Genomic DNA, 20,363 nt, shown 5'->3' with positions numbered 1-20,363 from the left:
TACGGGGAGAGGGGAGAAGGAAACATAGCTTGAACTGAACTTTTAAATTTGTGTCTAACATCTCCATCTTCATTCTGTTGGAATGAAAGCAACAGAATGTTGGTTAGCACTGTAATCTGTAAACTAGAGAAGCTCGCTGGCATAGAATAGCAGGGTCATGTTTAAGGTAAAACTAGGGTCATAGGATATTATTGCACTTTTGTCATTTTACCCCAAGTGCCCCATAACTGAAAGATACTATCCTTGCTGTTAGCATGAAATGCTACATGTGAACTACTGTGTTTCCCTGAAAATAAGACCAGGTCTTATATTAATTTTTTTTCCAAAAGACGCATTAGGGCTTATTTTCCAGTTAGGTCTTATTTTTGAGGAAATGTACTAAATGCACCCATCTGGCTGACAATCTTAACTCGGGCTTATTTTGGGGGTAGGGCTTATATTATGAGCATCCTGAAAAATCATGCTAGGGCTTATTTTCTGGTTGGGTTTTATTTTCCGGGAAACACAGTAGATGTGGCTAAGACTAGAACAAACTCTACATCTTTCCATATTACTAAACAATATCATGTAAAAGCACTGATTTAATAGCAATAGCACTTAGACGTATATACCGCTTCACAGTGCTTTACAGCCCTCTCTAAGCGGTTTACAGAGTCAGCCTATTGCCCCCAACAATCTGGGTCCTCATTTTACTGTCCTCGGAAGGATGGAAGGCTGAGTCAGCCTTCAGCCGGTGAGATTCGAACTGCCAAATTGCTGGCAGCCGGCAATCAGCAGAAGCAGCTTGCAGTACTGCATTCTAACCACTGCGCCACCATGGCTCATTTAATCTGATGCTATTAATCTAGGTACTTTCCTTGCATTCAATCACCGTATCTCTTCTACCTCATTAAATATCACAGTTCAAAGGCATTTTTTCTAGGGCCTCCGCACCCAAGGTTTGAATGGGCCGCCTGGAGCTGGGGCTTTGGTTGTAAACCCCTTACTAAGCCTGAATTCAGATGTACAAACCATGATGGTGGCATTCATGCAACCCATGAAGCTAAAAGCGTAAAGTTAACTAAAGTAAACTAACTCAAAGCAAATAAACAACTAATACGATGGCGTAACCCACCATTGTTGAGCTAAGGGATGTATCAGGCAAATCTTCAGCATGTTGAAGCAAATATCTCATAAATTCTACATTGTCGGATCTGATGGGCCTTTCCCTCCTCCTCTTCCGCAGCTCTGTTTTTCTTCACCTTTCTGTTCTACGCCGTCTCCATTGCTGCCATTGTGCTACTCTACGTCTATTACACCAAATCAGATGGCTGTACCGAAAGCAAGATCTTAGTCAGCCTCAATCTCATCTTCTGCATTGTGGTCTCTGTGGTCTCTGTACTGCCCAAGGTCCAGGTAAGTACTTCAGGGATGGGCTGCTGGGGGTTCACAGGGGTTTGGGAGACCCTCTAGCTAAGATTCTCTGCAGTTCGGATAACCCCCAAATCCCACTCCTGGCTGGCCCTGCCCTGCCCTACCCACCCCACCCCTCCCAGGAGTCCCCACATGGCCAGTTTTGGATGCAGGTAAGTGCAGGGTGCGCACGGAGGCTCGGGGAGGGTGAAAAATGGGCCTACTGGAAGTCCGGGAAGGTCGGAAACGGGCCCATTTCTGGCCTCCAGAGGGCCTCCGGAGCCTGGGGAGGGCAAAATGCCCCCCCCCGTCATGGTGCAGGAGGCTGACTAGGCCACACCCACCATAGCCATGTCCAGTCAGCAACTGGGCAGAGAACCCCTTGCTAAAATTTTTGAAGCCCACCCCTGAAGTAATTGTGCTCAGAGTGTATTGTGAACCATTTATGTGTATCTTTCCCCATCGCCTTCATCTTAGGTAGAGTGAGGGTAGACCCTTACAATGTGATATGTATTATTTATTGTCATTATTTTATCATTAAAAGTAATACGGCAGATTTAGGACCTGGGGGATCCTTCGTAGTCGCCAAGTGCCTTCTAAAAACCAGTTTTGCCAGCCTAGGGAAAAACCTGAGAATGGAATGCCATTCTTGCAACAGGGAGCAGGCTGTTCCATTGGAAAGGGCATCACTACCATGAGCTTCTTTCCACGTAGCTGGGGATCCTTCTGACTGTTATCTGCTAGCATCTATGGCAGGGGTGTCAAACTCAAGGCCCGGAGGCCGGATCCAGCCCGCGCGGTGCTTAGATCTGGCCTGCGGGGCTGCCCTGGAAACAGCAAAGGACCGGTCCGCGGTGCCTCTGCCAGTGAAAACAGAGCTCAGGAGGGCCACCCATGACCCTCCCAAGCTCCGTTTTCGCTGGCAGAGAGTTGCAGGAGGCTGTCGCAGCCGAAAACGGAGCTTGGGAATCCATTTTCGCTGGCAGAGCGCTTGGGGCACCACAGGTACCCCTGCTGACACGAGTGATGTCAAGATGGCCACGTCCACCCTGGCCACACCCCCTGGCCCTCCCAAGGTCAAACACAATCCTGATGCAGCCCTCAATGAACTCGAGTTTGACACCCCTGAAATAGAGCAATAATATCTAGAGCAGGGGTGTCAAACCGGCATTGTCACACCAGGATCACGTGACGTATTGGGACTTTCCCCCCCCTTTGCTAAACTGGGTGGGGGCGGGGCCAGCACGCGACACATCCAGCCCATGGGCCGTGAGTTTGACACCCCTGATCTAGAGCAATCAATGAATATGATCATGGTAGCATAGTGCGAAGGAACCCCCATTATTGTACCTGGTTTGCCCTGAATCTGTTTGGGTTTTTTTTGCTCCTTATGTTTCTCTACAGGATGCTCAGCCTCATTCTGGCCTTCTCCAAGCATCCATCATTACCCTCTACACCATGTATGTCACCTGGTCAGCTTTGGCCAACGTACCAGGTAAGCCGTGTTACTCTGTTGATTTTTTGAAGGCCTTTGTGCCTTAAAAAAAAAAAAAAAGACGGAACCTGCTTCTTAAAAAGAAATGTCCAACATGGTACCCGATCAAGCCAAGAGAAATTCTCTTTCGAGCTCCATTTTCGCTGGGAGAAGGCACCGCAGGCTGGTTCTTTGTTGTTTCTAGGGCGGCTCCGTAGGCCAGATCTAAGCACACCAAGGTCCAGATCCGGCCACCGGGCCTTGAGTTTGACACCCTTTGTCAAGTTTCCGAAAGATGGCAAGTTGAAAGCTTTGCAAAGTTGACACCCTTGTTCTAACAGACATGCCTGGATTCTTGGACTTTTAAACATCTTCCATTACTTTTTTTGCCAGTTTTCTCTACAAATTCAGGCACGTTAAGGATATTGTTGTTGTGTTACCAACCAGCAGAGTGTATGCACAAGGAAACGTTGCTGAGAGCAATGAATAAGAGATATGCAAACTGGTTTATCAAAAGCTTACTTTATAGTAGAAAAACAGTCTCATAGTCTTTAAACAAATTCCAAGTCTTTGCCAGTAAATCAGTCCAGTAGTTACAGAGTCTTCTTACCCAACAAACAGTAGTTGGTTAGAATAACAAACTCACTCTGGTTCACAAACCACGATGGTTGCAGATCTATCAAACCGATGATTACAGATAGCAACTCCTCTCAATGGTAGCTTATCATAGCAGCTTCATCATCTCATCATCTTCATACACAATGGCAGCATAGCATAGCAGCAACTGAACATGTTACAGCACCTTGCTTAAATACTCTCATAACCAGTCATTATCTAATTACAGCATGACTCAGCATTAAAGTCACATAATACATTTACAGATTAAAGTTACAGTACACTTATATTGCCTGGACAACATAGTTAGGCTCAAACCATATCCTAACAAGGCACAGTGCCCTCTTCTGGGGAAAAAAACCCCACCTTTCTCACAAAGGGTCATGATTCATGCTGGACGGAGAGAAATGGGCTAAGCCTCTTCCTGGTGCTGTGGGCGGGTGAACATTTCTACCTCGCTCCCTAGGAGGACCTGACCAATCAGCAAGGATGGGAGAGTTTGAGGAGCAGGCAGTGGTCAGACTTGAAATGAAATTGTGCGTAGAATTTTCTCTTTTCTTTTTTCCTAGATAAACACTGCAATCCAACTCTCCTGGTAAGAACGGCAGGGAACAGCACAACAGCTCTGCCTGAGAATGGCCAAGCAACTCAATGGTGGGATGCCCCAAGCATTGTAGGCCTAATCATATTTGTTTTCTGCACCCTCTTCATAAGGTGAGATTCCTGAACCTGCACGAATTTAAGCCCTGGTTTGCTTAAGCATTCGTATTATAATGAATGGACAAAATGGATTAGGGTTACAGAAACGTGCTAATCCATCAACTGGTTTGCAGATCAGCATGTCTGCATCCTAAGGCAAAACCAAACAAATCACATTGTGGCTCAGTGAGATATTGTTCCGGGGCCCAACAATGCTTTGCTGAGATGTTTTCTGTACGCTGAGTATCTCCGTTTCAGCTGCAGGACTCCCTCTGCTGGTTATGAGATTCAAATTGCTCTTTTTATTTATAAATAAAATGTGAATAGAATAGAATAGAATAGAATAGAATAGAATAGAATAGAATAGAATAGAATAGAATAGAATAGAATAGAATAGAATAGAATAGAATAGAATAGAATAGAATAGAATAGAATTCTTTACTGGCCAAGAGTGATTGGACACGCAAGGAATTTGTCATTGGTGCATATGCTCTCAGTGTACATAAAAAGACAAGATACATTCGTCAAGAATCCTAAGGTACAACACTTAATGATAGTCATAGGGTACAAATAAGCAATCAAATCATATTAGGAAACAGTCAATATAAATTGTAAGGATACAAGCAACCATGTTACAGTCATACAGTCATAAGTGGGAGGAGATGGGTGATAGGAACGATGAGAAGATTAATAGTATTACAGACTTAGTGAATAGTTTGACAGTGTTGAGGGAATTATTTGTTTAGCAGAGTGATGGCGTTTGAGAAAAAACTGTTCTTGTGTCTAGTTGTTCTGGTGTGCAGTGCTCTATAGCATCATTTTGAGGGTAGAAGTTGAAACAAATTTATGTCCAGGATGCGAGGGGTCTGTAAATATTTTCACAGCCCTCTTTTTATACAGGTTATACAGTATATAGGTCCTCAATGGAAGGCAGGTTGGTAGCAATTGTTTTTTCTTGATTGATTAGACTTAGCATAACTTTATTGCCACTTTAAATGTACACTAATTGGCGTACATTAAAATGAAATTTTGTTGCGTACAGCTCTCGAAGGGTCACCACCTCCAATGTACACTATATAAACATGACAAAAATATATATAAATAAATAAATAAAATATTACGCACATACCCACATATATTATATGACACAAAGAAACAACACAGTCTAGTTTCGGATGTATACATGCACATGCTGAGAAATTGAATATATGCCATTAGTTTGGTGTTGATTCTGAGCCACCATGGAGATGTTGACGTTTTCCAGAATGATCTGGCCCCAATACTGCCCCTTCTGGCTTTTCAGTGTTGTTGCACCTATCACTATTGTAATGAAGTCCATCAACTTGCTGCTCCTCTTCTCTTTCCTTCCTCTTTTCCCAGAATTACGGATTTCTCAAGGGAGTTGGGTCTTTTGCATTATGTGTCCAAAATTTGACCCTGGTTGTTTGTGCCTTGAGTGAAAATTCTGGATTTTTTTTTTTGTTCTGTGATCCAATGGTTTGTTTTCTTGGCTATCCATGGTATTCTTGAAAGTCTTTAGTGCAGATTATTTAGAAGAGTAGGGACTTGGAAGGGTTTAAAATGGTTAAAACTATCTCCTTGCAGTCTCTTCCTAGAAAGTACAGCTTTAACCAACCTGGTGAATATTTATAGTTTTTATAGGCTGGCTTATAAAGACCATTCTCCCCATGCATCTGATCATATTTCAATAAAAAGAGCCTTGGTAGTACAGTGGTCTAAGGCACCCTGTTATTAAGCTGGTTATTAAGACCAGCTGCCTGCAATTACTGCAGGTTCGAATCCAGCCATGGCTCAAGGTTGACTCAGCCTTCCATCCTTTCTAAGGTAGTTAAATTGAGGACCCAGTTGTGGGGGCAATAAGCTGACTTTGTATAAATATACAAAAAAGGATGAAGGCTATTGCTGAGCACATTGTAAGCCGCCCTGAGTCTCCGGAGAAGGGCGGCATATAAATCAAATTAAAAATAAATAAATAAAAATAACAGCCAAGGAAAAACCTGTATCACATGAAGTGTTTATTGATAAGGGAGCAAAACCAGACTATATACCATGTTTCCTGAAAATAAGACCCTGTCTTATATTTTTTTTGAACCCGGAAATAAGCACTTGGACTTATTTTCAGAGAGATCTTATTATTTTGGGATGCGTGGAGCAAGACGGGGCTCCTCTTGCCGTCTTACCTGATTTCCAGCTCTGTCTCCCTAACTCTAACCAGAGGAAATGGCGGGGACCAGCTGCTCATACGGTTAAATATTTTCAAGGAGGGCTTATTTTTGGAGGAGGGCTTATTTTCAGAGTAACACAGTAGGATTTGTGCTCTTTCCCCATATGGTTCCTGTACTCAGGGTAGAAGGATCATCTTCCCTTCTCTGGGGTGTGCCAGATATGCAGATACCACACTTACAGTCACATTGTCATATCAGGAGTGTGCCAGATTCCATGACCCATCTGCTTGCCATGTGTTATTAGATACACTTAATGAGACATAATGAAATGGGAAGTTGGCATGCCGCACATTCAGAATACAGAATAACAGAGTTGGAAGGAACCTTGGAGGTCTTCTAATCTAACCCCATGCTCAAGCAGGAGACCTTATACCATTCTGGACAAATAGCTGTCCAATCTCTTCTTAAAAACTTCCAGTGTTGGAGCATTCACAACTTCTGGAGGCAAGTTGTTCCACTGATTAATTGTTCTCCCTGCCAGGAAATTTCTCCTTAGTTCTAAGTTGCTTCTCTCCTTGATAAGTTTCCATCCATTCCTTCTTGTCTTGCCCTCAGGTGCTTTGGAAGATAAGGTCAACCCTTTCCGTTGTCTTTGCTGACAAGAATGCCGGTGGACCTTACATGGTCCCTATAGGCATTCTTTGGAAATAGCAAAGGTGGGCTATAAATGTCAACCTGTCAAGGAGAAACAAAGGCAAATTAAATTCGAGGTGATTATGATATGGAATTATCAGGAGCAGGACTTGAGGGTTATAGTGATGATTAGTCTTATTTGTAGGGATATACAATATTCACAGACCCTGAAACCAGGGGTGAGTTCTACTTACCTTTACTACCGGTTTGCGACAGGATCGCGCTCACTTAGCTCGCACACGCGCCTTGTTTCTGCGCATGCGCAGATCGCTGATGACGACATCTGGGGCAGTGGGTGGGGCCTCCCACCAGTTTTACTACCGGTTCTTGTGAACCGGTCTGAATCAGGAGCAACCCACCACTGCCTGAAACAACATCCTACAGAAGCTTAGAATGCTCTGATTCTCCTTCCCGCTACCAGGCCTAGCCATTCCAGGAATGGTTGTCTAAGTAAATCCTGCACACTATTAGAGGTGATCTAGAGTCCTGTTTTGGGGTTGATTATCCCTAGTACCGTGATGGCGAACCTATGGCATGCATGCCACAGGTGGCACACAGAGCCTTCTCTGTGGGCACGCCAGCTGTCGCCCCAGCCTAGCTCCACCGCGTATGCGTGCGTGCCTCCCGCTGGCCAGCTGGTCTTTGGGTCTCTGCGGCGCATGGATGGGGAGCAGGGCGCATGTGTGTGGGGCACTCGCATTGCATTTTGGGGGTTCGCGCGCATGCACGTGCCCCCTCCCCGCACCCCATTTTGGGCCTGGAAGGCCTCTTTCACCAACCTGGAAGGCAAAATGGGGCACAGGAGCACCGCGCATGGCTCCCCGCGCCCCATTTTGGGCCTGGAAGGCCTCCTGCACCAACCTGGAAGCCAAAAATGGGCAATGGAGGGGGGACAGAACACATGCGCAGGGGTGCTCGTATTGCAGTTTGGGGGTTTGCGTGCACATGCGCACACATTCACACACACGCACATGCACTTTGGGCACTCAGCACCAAAAAGGTTCGCCCTCACTGCCCTAGTACATCACAAATAGCTTCCGGTTTGGAGGATTAACTTCCAGAAACCACCCAATCGCTCTTGAAGGGGCATGGTCTGGAAAGGAAATGGAACAGCCCCAAGATCTCCAGAATGTTCTGATCTCAATTCTGAGAGGCTTTCCACATCCTTATTCATGTATGTTTGCTTTATGGTAAATGGAAGTTTGGTCACTGGTTGGATCGACCTTGGCAGCAATTTTAAAAGAACTGCCACAATCTATTTTCAAAATAGATCCTTGGTATCAAGAGCCTTGGTAGTACAGTGGTCTAAGGCACCCTGTTATTAAGCTGGTTATTAAGACCAGCTGCCTGCAATTACTGCAGGTTCGAATGTCGCCAAGGCTCAAGGTTGACTCAGCCTTCCATCCTTTCTAAGGTAGGTAAATTGAGGACCCAGTTGTGGGGGCAATAAACTGACTTTGTATAAATATACAAAAAGAATGAATAATAATAATAATAATAATAATAATAATAATAATAATAATAATAATAATAATAATAATAATAATTTTATTTCTATACCTTCATTTCTACTAATGAAGGCTATTGCTTAGTGCATTGTAAGCCGCCCTGAGTCTCCGGAGAAGGGCGGCATATAAATCAAATTAAAAAAAAAAATGTTGAATATCTCTACCAGTCCCAAAGGACTTGCTTCTAAAACAGGCCATAGAAGTTGGAGGTGATTTCCCCCCCCCAATTCTTCATTTACCCTATGACACCCTCTTGATAAAACTAGATTTAAAAGATGCTTTTAAATTTTTTAATAAGCTTTAAAACGATGGATCCAAAGAGTTTCTCCATCGATAAGTGAATAATGGATTGTGAGTATGGAGGATGAGCAGGAGGGAGAGTGATACTGATTGCAGATAAACCTACTCAGCCTCATGTGTTTTGATTCTAGCATCCGTTCCTCGGACCATACACAAGTGAACAAGATGATGCTCACAGAAGAAAGCCCAGCGATGCTAGGGGGTGGAAGCACTAACCTTGAAGATGGGGTACACCGGGCTTATGACAACGAAGAGGATGGAGTGTCTTACAACTACACCTTTTTCCATATCTGCCTCTTCCTGGCCTCCCTCTACATCATGATGACACTTACCAACTGGTACAGGTGTGTACAACTGGCACTGCCCTTCTTCCCCTGCTCCAGTTCCATCTGTTTCAAATAATTTTCAAGTTTCATTAACTTGAGTTGTGTTTAAAGAATGGGGTGGCTATCTGAAGGCTGTTTGAAAACATCAACTGGTCCAGAACTTTATGCTCCTGGGATTTTAACCTTTTGAGCATTTATTAGCTGGTGCTCTCTTCATGGACTTCTAATGTGGTTTTGGATGAGTCCTCAATGGTGGGTATCCATGTTTTACTTTCCTGTATGAGCTTGTCTGTTTTTAAGGTAAAGACAGGCAGACAGATGCTGCCTCCTAGCATGGAATGGAATGGAATGGAATGGAATGGAATGGAATGGAATAGAATAGAATAGAATAGAATAGAATAGAATAGAATAGAATAGAATAGAATAGAATAGAATAGAATAGAAAATAGAATAGAATAGAATAGAATAGATTTTTTTATTGGCCAAGTGTGATTGGACACACAAGGAATTTGTCTTGGTGCATAGGCTCTCAGTGTACATAAAAGAAAAGATACGTTCATCAAGAATCATAAGGTACAACACTTAATGATAGTCATAGGGTACAAATTAGCAATCGGGAAACAATAATATAAATCGTAAGGATCCAAGCAACAAAGTTACAGTCATACAGTCGTAAGTGGAAGGAGATGGGTGATGGGAACGATGAGAAGATTAATAGTAGTGCAGACTTAGTAAATAGTTTGACATTGTTTGAGATGGTGTTCCTTCCTTTTTCAAGTGCAAACTAGGGTGCAAACTCTTTCAAGACTTGATATTTGGACATTTTCTATAAACAGCAGAATAACGTAGAAGATGCAGAGCAGGTGGCATGGTGTATATCAGTGGAGAGTTGCTACTGGTTCACACCACATCAGGTGAACTGGTAGTGGTGGTGGGAGGCTCCACCCACCTGCCCAGACGCTTCTGCGCATGCGGAGAAGTGCCATGTGCACGCAAGCGAACCGGTAGCGATGGGATTTGGAACCCGTCCCTAGTGTATATCCTCCCTCTTCTAGCTCTTTGCCTTCCTGCATCTAGCACCTTCTAGAGGCAATCGTTTCTAGAGTTGGGCCTGACTGAAATGGTTCCTATTTACAATAAACAAATCAAATAAACAGAACCCAAATTGAATGGGGTTTCTTAAGCTTAGGAAGAAAGGTGTATAGCGAAGAATGGTACCAAGAATATATTAAACCATAATCTTGGTAGAGCCTTGGTAGTACAGTGGTCTAAAGCACCCTGTTATTAAGACCAGCTGCCTGCAATTACTGCAGGTTCGAATCTCGCCAGGCTCAAGGTTGACTCAGCCTTCCATCCTTTCTAAGGTAGGTAAATTGAGGACCCAGTTTGTGGGGGCAATAAGCTGACTTTGTATAAATATATACAAAAGTATGAAGGCTATTGCTTAACGCATTGTAAGCCACCCTGAGTCTCCGGAGAAGGGCGGCATATAAATCAAATTAAAAAAAAAAATCTGCTTGGGTTGGGCTTCATGTGAGGTGTAAACAACCCTCACAACATAATTTAGCGTGCTGGCTGAAGCAACCTGCTATGGCTTACTCAAATCACAGGGTTTTTTTTTCTTACAAAAAAAAAAAAAAAATCCCAGCTTCTCAGGATGCGCTATGCTTCTTCAGGTTTCTAGCGTTCCTGCTATACCCTCTTCCCGTTGCCTAGGAAACCAGCATGATTTGTCAGCTTGGCGCAAGTCAAGCTTTGGGAAGAGGGGAAAAAAAATGCCTTCGCCTCAGATGAACTCGACGTTGGCTGGGGGAGAAGAAGCAGGTGCTGCTTACAAGCTGGCAAGCCGTGCCTAGAGTGGAGCATTTGGGGTGAGGGACCGGGGGTGGGGGGGTGGGGGTGGGGAGAGAATGCAGGGGAGGTGAGACCGTGGTTGCAAACGGCATTGCCTCATCCCGAAGACCACTATATATTCGTTTGCCCAGAACATTATCGCCGAGTCCTTCGGTTATTTTTAGCGCATGACTTTCTGTCACGTCCCCCAGACCTGCAAACGGTGCCAAGTCGAGCTGCAGTGGGCTGGCACTGGCCATATATTGCCTCAGCAGGATTGACGCGCAGAGTGTGTGTGTATGTTTGTGTGTGTGTGTGTAGAATGGAAGATGGTCCGGTCCGTGACATTGCTCTGACCAAAAATCCAGGCTGCCCTGCCAAATTCTTGGCTGCTGCCGCTGCCCCTTTCCGAATGAAAACAAACCAGAGAAGGGTTTGCATGCTAAATTGGGGTTGGGTTCTCGATCTTGCTTTTCCCTGGGAGAAGAGGACATCCAAGGTCAGGCTGAGTGCGTAACTGCAAGAGTCAGGCTGGAAAAAAAAAAAAAAAACAAGGAAAGGGCCAGGAAAGGAGGACCTATAATGCAGCAAATAAATCCTATTCTTCTTCTCCCCCAAGCAGACAGACAGGCTGGCTGGTTTTGCTACCGCATAGATGGGACTGGGAGAATCCAGCCCTGCCCCACACATTAGTGGTGTGGGTGTGGGTGTCAACAAGGCCTTACAGTAGTATTGCTCAATCTTGGCAGCTTTTAAGATGCGAGGACGTCAACTCCAGAAATTCCCAGCCAGCATGAATTATGAAGTCCACGCAATTTAAAGCTGCCGTGGTTGAGGAACGGTGCCCTACAGGTTGTCTGGAGGTCTTTTTGCTTCCCCCCACCCCCCAATGGGTTGGAGTTTCTTTGGGAGTTTCTTTCTCTTCTTTGAGAAGAGCCTGTACTACAGTGGACTAAAGCATGGTTATTAACAACTGCTGCTTGCAATTACTGCAAGTTCAAATCTCACCAGGCTCAAGGTTGACTCAGCCTTCCATCCTTTCAAAGGTAGGTGAAATGAGGACCCAGATTGTGGGGGCAATAAGCTGACTTTGTATAAATATACAAAAGGATGAAGGCTATTGCTTAACGCATTGTAAGCCGCCCTGAGTCTCCGGAGAAGGGCGGCATATAAATTAAAGCAAAAAAAAAAAAAGAAGAAGAAGAAGAAGGCAGGAAAAAGTCATCTGGGAGGCTGTTACTCATTTACAAAGGCTTTAGCAGGTTTCCCCACCTTGCGCTAAACTGCGGCATGCTTAACTGAAGTTTATTGAATCAGTTACACTCGGCTAGATTTACGTGCCAGACAGGGTCTGGCAAGACAGGGTCTGCAAGCCACGGTGGCTGAGTTTGCAGCAGAAGCTCAATCAGAACCAAACAAACCACAGTATGGTTTAGCCCGGTGGCTTCCCAAGTCTAAATAAATCACCCAAACCTGGATAAAAGTGGTTTTTCTTTGGGTAACAACACATGAACCCATTACCCATCACAACACGGATGTTTAAAGTTTACTAAAATAGACTTGAAATCTTCCCAAGGCAAAAATTTGAATAATGGCATCAATTATCCATGGTGACTTGTTCAAATGACATAAAGATCATTTCAGTGATACTGTTTTTGTAATAGAGGTAGTCCTCAAGTTAGGACCATTTGTTCAGTGACCAACGTTACGACGATGCTAAAGGAAGGGGCTTATAATCAGTTCTCGAGATGTATTTAAACTTTATGATAAGTGGTTTTGGGTAATGAAGGAAAAAGTTTGGGTAACGCTATTTTAATAATAAGAGAATAACAGAGTTAGAAGGGACCTTGTAGGTCATCTAGTCCAACCCCCTGCTCTTGCAGGAGACCCTGTACTATTTCTGACAAGTGGATGTGTAGCTTCTTGAAAGTCTCCAGTGATGAAGCACCACAACTTTTGAAGGCAAGATGTTCCACTGGTTGATTGTTCTCACTGTCAGAAAATTTCTCCTTATTTCTAGGTTGAATCTCTCCTTCAACAGTTTCCATCCATTGTTCCTTGTCTGGCTTTCGGGTGGTTTAGAAAATAGGTTATCTCCCCTCCTTCTCTGTGACAGCCCCTCAAATATTGCTATCATGTCGATGGCATGATCCTGATCCTTCTCTTCACTAGGCTAGCCATGCCCAGATCCTGCAACCGTTCTTCATATGTTTTAGCTTCCAGGTTTAGCATGGTGTGCTCCAGGGATGAAATCTAAAATTTTTCCCTACTGGTTCTGTGGCCGTCGCTTGGTGGGCATGGCAGGGGAAGGATACTGCAAAATCTCCATTCCCACCCCACTCCAAGGGAAAGATATTGCAAAATCTCAATTCCCACTCCACTCTGGGGCCAGCCAGAGGTGGTATTTGCCGGTTCTACTTTGAGAAACTACTCAACATTTCCACTACCGGTTCTCCGAACTGCTCAAAATTTCTGCTACCGGTTCTCCAGAACCTGTGAGAACCTGCTGGATTTCACCCCTGGTGTGCTCCATCTAGACTAGTCTTACTAATACAGGTTTGCAAAAAATGTCGCAAGGTTTTGACAGTCGACCTTTGCCCTTTAAAACTATCAGGAGATTTTGTCCACATAAACTGGTGTTCTTACAGTCTGAGCAACAGTTCTTCTCTTGCACTCGTTTCCCGTTTGTTGGACTTTCACAAGGCCTTTGAGGACACAGGCTGTGTTCCATCAGTTGGAGTTTGCCTGGATGTTTGATTTGGAACTGTGAGTTTGGAGGCGTGTAGCAATTCCAGGCCTCATAGTTTCCCTTGAATGGTCTTTTCTTTCTCTTCTAACGGAGCTAGAAGCCAGCCTCATTTGGAGTGACATGCTCAGGGATTTTGGAATTATTTTTAGGATTAATAAATGCTGAAGGTGTCAAACTTATGTGCATCTATCCCGACGGAGTGAAATGGGATGTACAGATAGTCCTGTGGGAAGAAAGTCTGACTTACTGACAACTTCTGGAACTTGAAAACCTCATGACTTCAAGTTACCAAATGAGAAACACTATTCTAAATGGTACTCCATATAATCGTGAACCCTGAAGCTCCACAATGTTTTCATGAACTGTCAAAAAGAGACTGTATATTAAAAAATAAGCGGCTTCAGCAGCTCATAAAAACATTATGTGGCTTCTGCATTTCGTCAGCTTCAGGAAGGAATCCTCGTTCACCCATTTTACTAATGGGCAGCCCCGTTCATAAGCATCAGTTCCATACAACTTCAAGGTAAAAACAGCTAGGAGTAGAACTTGTTTTTTAACCTTGGGAATGCCTCTGTTAAAATAGGGGTGTGGGGGCGAGCAGTGGGAGGAAGGCAATTGTAAAATATCTCGTGGATTTGAGTAGAGGTGGGTTTTGGTTTTTTTTTGGTAAGTTTCTCTTAGATAACATTCGAGTTGACCTAAAATGATCTCTCAAAAACAACCCAACCCAAAAAATGAATTGGAATTGGCCCTAGTTGGGTTTGGGATGCAACTCCACCCGGTTATATCTCAGGTCTGTTTTCAATGGCAGTTATGCAGTTGCTACTGTGAAGGCCCAGTTTAATAAATTAGCAAACCGAAAAGAGCATCCTGCTGAAAATACTTGGTAGTATAGCTTTTGACGGATCTGAAATGGGATTAGAACTAGTGTGGTATTAGTCCAATGCAGTGTTTTTCAACCTTTAAGATATGTGGACTTCCAAACAGCTAAAGTTGTTAAGTCCCAAAGGTGCTTTTTCAAGGGGCAACTGGACTTTCTTGGGGTTTTTTGCAAAGACGTTTCACTTCTCATCCAAGAAGCTTCTATGGAGAATCTCCATAGACATAAATCAGAGGTGGGATTCAGCCGGTTCTGTCCGGTTCGCGCGAACCAGTAGTGGTGATTGTGGGAGGCTCTGCCCACCCGCACAGACATAATGCCCTCCTATTTAGCCACGTTTTTGAGCCCTTGCGCATGCGTGGAAATTTGTGCGCATGCGCGGAAGAGGCTCATATTTGCAAACCGGTAGGGAAGGTAAGTGAATCCCACCTCTGCATAAAGTCACTAAGGTTGAGAAACACTGGTCTACGGTGACTGAAAAGTAGAATTTCAGTTGATTAATTTGTTGTACTGTATTTGGAATGGTGAAATTTCCGAAGTTTCTAAACTGGTGTTTCTCAAACTTGGCCACCCGATGCTGACAGGGGAATAGAATAGAATAGAATAATTTTATTTCTATACTGGAACTTCTGGAACTTGAAGACCTCATGACTTCAAGTTACCGAATGAGAAACACTATTCCAAATGGTACTCCGTATAATCGTGTTAGTGAAGGCATTAGAGAATGACGTAGAAGAAGAAGGTCTGAGCTGAACATGAAGGTTACAGCTGATGCATGTGTTGTCTCCATTACAAGTTTCCATTGCATTTGGTAGGCCTGAGAATCTGATTAGCAATAGTGCGTCAACTCTTGTGTTGCAGTTGCTATCCAGCTGTGTTCAGATGCCGAAACAAATAGGTGTTACAGGCTGGAACAAATATGTTTCTGTTTTCATTGTACCCTAGAAGAACACAACAGATAATCTGACGTGAACAATGTGGTTTCCTGTAGCAGACTTGGTTATAGCCTGCTGAAGATGACTTCATTTGTGCTTGGTGCATGAAACAACACCTTTGAATATGCTTTGTTCTGTGCATAGAGTTCTTTTCCTTAGGAACTTTGAAAATTCTTTGGTTGGTGTACCAGTGCACGGCTATTCAGCTTCAGAGTGAGCTTGAACATTTAGGAATGATGGTTTCTTAGAATGGATAAATGTGTCATTTCTCGGAGATGGTTTTAACCCCATCAGCTGTCCTAGAGCCAGACTTTCTCCAACTTCATAGGATGACTGTAATTAAACACTAGAAGAATCATATATGTCACCCTGAGGAATATCTATAATTGACAAAAGGTTGGATTATGATGGGCAGGAATCTTTTAAACTGAATGTTTGATATTCCTCTGTATTTCTTTCCTCCAGGCCTAATGAAATCCGCCAAGAGCTGACCAGCCCATGGACTGCTGTCTGGGTGAAGATTTCATCCAGCTGGGTTGGGCTTCTCCTGTATCTTTGGACTTTGATTGCCCCACTTGTACTTCCAGACCGGGACTTCAGCTGAAAACTTTCCAAGAGTGCCAACTTCCCAAGGGAAAAAGTTACACAGTGCCATGAGAAGTGAGCAAGTGAGGTCAATACTTATGGCTTGAATGTTAGGTATGGGCTCTCAAACTTATGAAGGCAGAAGTGACCAATTCTCCCCTTTCCTCTGTTTTACATTCAGACAAATCTACTACGTTTTGTGACTTTACTTCTTGAAAATTCTTTAAAAACCAGTTAAACTGGCTTAATCCACTTATGTGTGCAAGGCTCAACACACATTTCTGGTGGAGGATGTCTGCACAACTCTCCCCCCACCCCCACTTACGCTAATGGCCTTCTAAGTATATTGTAAAATACCTGAGTAACTTACATGGTGCTGCTCATCTTTTTTTTTTTTAAAGATATTTGGCATAGGAATAACTGTGTGTTCCTTTTTAAATTGTGGTTTAAAGGAATTTTTCACCACTTTGCCTTGTTACATGAAGCCTTTTAAATAAACTCTCAGTTATTTTTGATATGGAATTTGATGGTAATAAAATAAAAATCCTTGTATTAGGTAGATGAATGTTGAGCATAGAAACAGACTACCATCATAACAGTGCCTGGGTAAGCTTGGTTTAGGGCAGCCTTCTGAAAGTCTTGATTTTAATGGAGTGTTCTGTACCAACCCAGTCAATTATGGTTTACTTAGTAAACCATGGTTATATCATGGTGTAGCACATTCTAGGAAACGTGTCTTATTCTGGCATTTAGAGACGCATAGGAAATGATTGTGGCTTGTGGGAAGACATTCCATAAATGGTAGGGTGGATTGAATGCACTAGAAAAATAACATCAATAACCTAGAATAGTTTAGGCTATGTCTCTTTTTGTGAGACCCCAGTTGTGATTAACCAAAATGACAAAAAAGTGTCATTTTCCAGCTAAGAAATGTTATGCAAAATTTTCTGACTAACAAATTTTATTCAAAACTTTCCGACTAACAAATTTTATTAAGAAGCATACGTTTTCATGAACTGAGCTTGTATCTTTGAATAAAAGGTGTACATTACAAAAGATGCTACTGGATACTTCTGAATTTTTGCTACCATCGATTAACACTGTTCTTCTTCACAAAGTTTGCAGTTGTGATGAAGAAGTAGCGTGGAGCTCTGCTAAGGCATGTCTAACGAAAGCTTTCTTTTTTTGTAGCATCCAACAGAGGGCAGCACTTTTGGCCTCTTGTTTAACAATACAGTAGAAGAAATAGAATTTTGTATTTACCCTGTTTGCTAAAATTGTTGCTGTTCTGAAATTTGTCCTGCATTTTGTTCCCCTTTCCCATTCTACGGACAAGCAATGGGTCTCCTTCTTCTTCTTCTTCTTCTTCTTCTTCTTCTTCTTCTTCTTCTTCTTCTTCTTCTTCTTCTTCTTCTTCTTCTTCTTCTTCTTCTTCTTCTTCTTCTTCTTCTTCTTCTTCTTCTTCTTCTTCCTCCTCCTCCTCCTCCTCCTCCTCCTCCTCCTCCTCCTCCTCCTCCTCCTCCTCCTCCTCCTCCTCCTCCTCCTCCTCCTCCTCCTCCTCCTCCTCCTCCTCCTCCTAGGAAGAAGAACATTTTGGTAAGATACTTTGGGATGGTACATGGAATTAAGCTCCAAAGGAGAAAAAAAACCCCATCTTTTTCCTTCTCAAGAAAACTGAGGAGATTCAGAAGTAGCAACATAGAAATAGACAGTGAGAGCATTTGCTAATTCACTGATAATTGCAATTGCAGCATGATAATTCATTGGAGCTTAATCCCACCGTGGCTGGATTCATAGATTGTGCTAAAAAGCAAGCAAGCCACAATTTGACAGTGCATTGCCTTGAGTCAGCCAGTGAAAGGTCTCTCATCCCAGCAGCCATCACGTGGGGCTCATAAAAGTCAAAACGATAACTCCCAATCATGGGATCAAAGGACCCATCTCTTTTGTGTGTGTGTGTAAAAGAAGGCTTTGATAGAATGGGTGACTACCAGTGGTGTGTTTCAAAATTTTTTACTACCGGTTCTGTGGGTGTGGCTTGGTGGGTGTGGCTTGGTGGGCATGGGCATGTAAAATCTCCATTCCCACCCCACTCCAGGGGAAGGATACTGCAAAATCCCCATTTCCTCCCAATCAGCTGGGACTTGGGAAGAAGAGAATAGATGGGGGCAGGGCCAGTCAGAATTTTTACTACCGGTTCTCCAAACTACTTAAAATTTCTGCTACCGGTTCTCCAGAACTGGTCAGAACCCACTCCTCTCCTAGAAGAATGAAATATATCCCCAAAGTCAGATGTACACTAAATGTAGACTGACGTTTAGCTACACACCTCCCCAGCAAACAGCAAATTTTAAAGCTCCAGGTAAAGAGGATTCATTTTAGGATGAGTAACCACAGTTTGCATGTTGGAGGTTCCTAAAGGAATGCTGGGAAACTCTGTATTTTAAAGAATGTTTGAGGGAAGGGTGCAGAATAGCCCAACTGTCTTGCTTAGCAACAGAAATGTTGGGCTCAACTGTGGTTATAAGTTGACGACTATCTGTAATTGCGGGGGTGAGTGCCTTACTATAAATCTCCTTTTAGCTGGAGCAGAAGGCAGTTCTCCATATCTGAAAAGGAAGAAGTTTGCAGAAGCGTTGTCTGCTAACGTCTAGTGTTTTGATTATTATTCTGAACGTATTTCAGAGTTACGACCTGAGATTTACCTTTAAATTGCCCCTCTGAGAGACTGGGAGCTAAATAAATCAAACAGTTTAAGAATAAGGTAGAGAAATAAGTGCTTTTTCTTTTTTTAATTGGAAGAAAACATGGGGAAATTTGGGAAATAAAATAAATGCGTGGTACTCTTGAAAATGATATAGAAGGCCAGGTTAACCTCTGGTTCTCTAGCCTTTGCTGAGTTAAGGCTGTTTGACTCCTTCACAGCTATTTTGAAACAAGACTGTCAGGATTTAATTGCATTCATATTGACTTTGCTGCAATTGCTGTGTTCACCCATCAATCTAAGCCACAATGCATTTGGCAATGGCTTAGATAGAATAATGTGTGAATTAGGGCTGTTGATCTGTGCTGCAAGAATCCCAGATGCCCACCAGAGGGCAATTGAAGAGCTGCCGAAAACCTCTGGATTTGTGCAGCCCACTTCTTGTAACCCTATGGTGAACCCATCTATTATTGCTATTATAAATGTAGTTTATGGCTTAACACACTGAAATAGCTAAGAGTGGTTTATGCAACAAACTGTGGCCCATTGGGCCTTAGTGTAATGTGTGGTTGCAGTGTTAACTGTTCACACCTTATAGGATGACTTATTTTTTTTCCCTTGTTCCTTGTTTTGTTTCATGTTTAACTTTTAAAAATGTGTAGCTGTTCTGCAGACCCAAGCAGTATGATCCCTAGTCCATTAAACTGCTTATTTAAAAAAAAAAAACCACACTCAATAATAAAAGCACATTTCCAGTCAACGAACAAATACAGCAGCTCAGATAATTAAAATCAAATCAACATTAACTCATTGATTGATTAAAATGCTTAGGAGGAAACCAGTGTCATTGTCTAGCTATGTAAAGATACTGAAGAAGACACCATGGGAAAGACATTCTAGAGTCGGGGGGGGGGAGGACTTTAAAGAGGCCAGTTGCTTGGTCACTTGCTACTCTTTAGATTTGGAAAAGGACCCTCTGCTTGCTCGAGATGACGTAATTGCTTGAGATGGTTAATTGTTCTCAAGGAACAACAAGAGGAACGGCTTGCCTTCAGACGTCGTGGGTGCTCCATCACTGGAGGCTTTTAAGAAGAGGCTGGACAGCCATTTGTCTGGAATAATATAGGGTATCCCAGGGGTGAAATGCTCCCGGTTCGGATCGGCTCGGGCAAGTAGGTAGCGATGGTGGCGGGCAGTTTGGAGAACCGGTAGCAAAAATCCCTGCCCCCGCCCCCCCCATGCCCAGCTGAGCCGCGCGATCATCAGAGCCTTTTTTTTTCTTTTAAATGGCTCTGACAATCCAAGCTCTGACGATCCCAGCTGAGTTGCCCGCTAACCGGTAGCAAAAATCTCTCCCCCCGCCCCCCCAGTCTCCAGTTTCCTTACCTTAGCTGCTGGTCGCAATGCCTGCCTTGCTTTGCTTGCTGTAATACCTGCAATCCATTGCATCAGCAAGCAACTGAATCTCCCTGCCTGCAATCAAG

At 43.4% G+C, this 20,363-nt stretch overlaps 1 protein-coding gene across 1 annotated transcript in view; it reads left to right on the top strand.

The window, feature by feature from the left end:
- Positions 1-17,231, top strand: part of SERINC2 (serine incorporator 2) — a 43,090-nt gene extending 25,859 nt beyond the window's left edge. Inside the window, exons 6-10 of the mRNA XM_060691535.2 lie at positions 1,226-1,395; positions 2,797-2,887; positions 4,051-4,195; positions 8,999-9,211; positions 16,056-17,231. Of these exons, the coding sequence (XP_060547518.1) occupies positions 1,226-1,395; positions 2,797-2,887; positions 4,051-4,195; positions 8,999-9,211; positions 16,056-16,194 (758 nt within the window). The 3' untranslated portion in view covers positions 16,195-17,231. The remainder of the gene's footprint in view (positions 1-1,225; positions 1,396-2,796; positions 2,888-4,050; positions 4,196-8,998; positions 9,212-16,055) is intronic.
- Positions 17,232-20,363: the final 3,132 nt, after the last annotated feature.

The sequence above is a fragment of the Pantherophis guttatus genome, chromosome 10, assembly GCF_059756535.1.
Source record: "Pantherophis guttatus breed Tessera chromosome 10, ASM5975653v1, whole genome shotgun sequence".
In the NCBI taxonomy this organism is placed as follows: domain Eukaryota; kingdom Metazoa; phylum Chordata; class Lepidosauria; order Squamata; family Colubridae; genus Pantherophis; species Pantherophis guttatus.
Note: the sequence above shows the minus strand (reverse complement) of the source record. Positions and strands in the feature narration are given on the sequence as shown.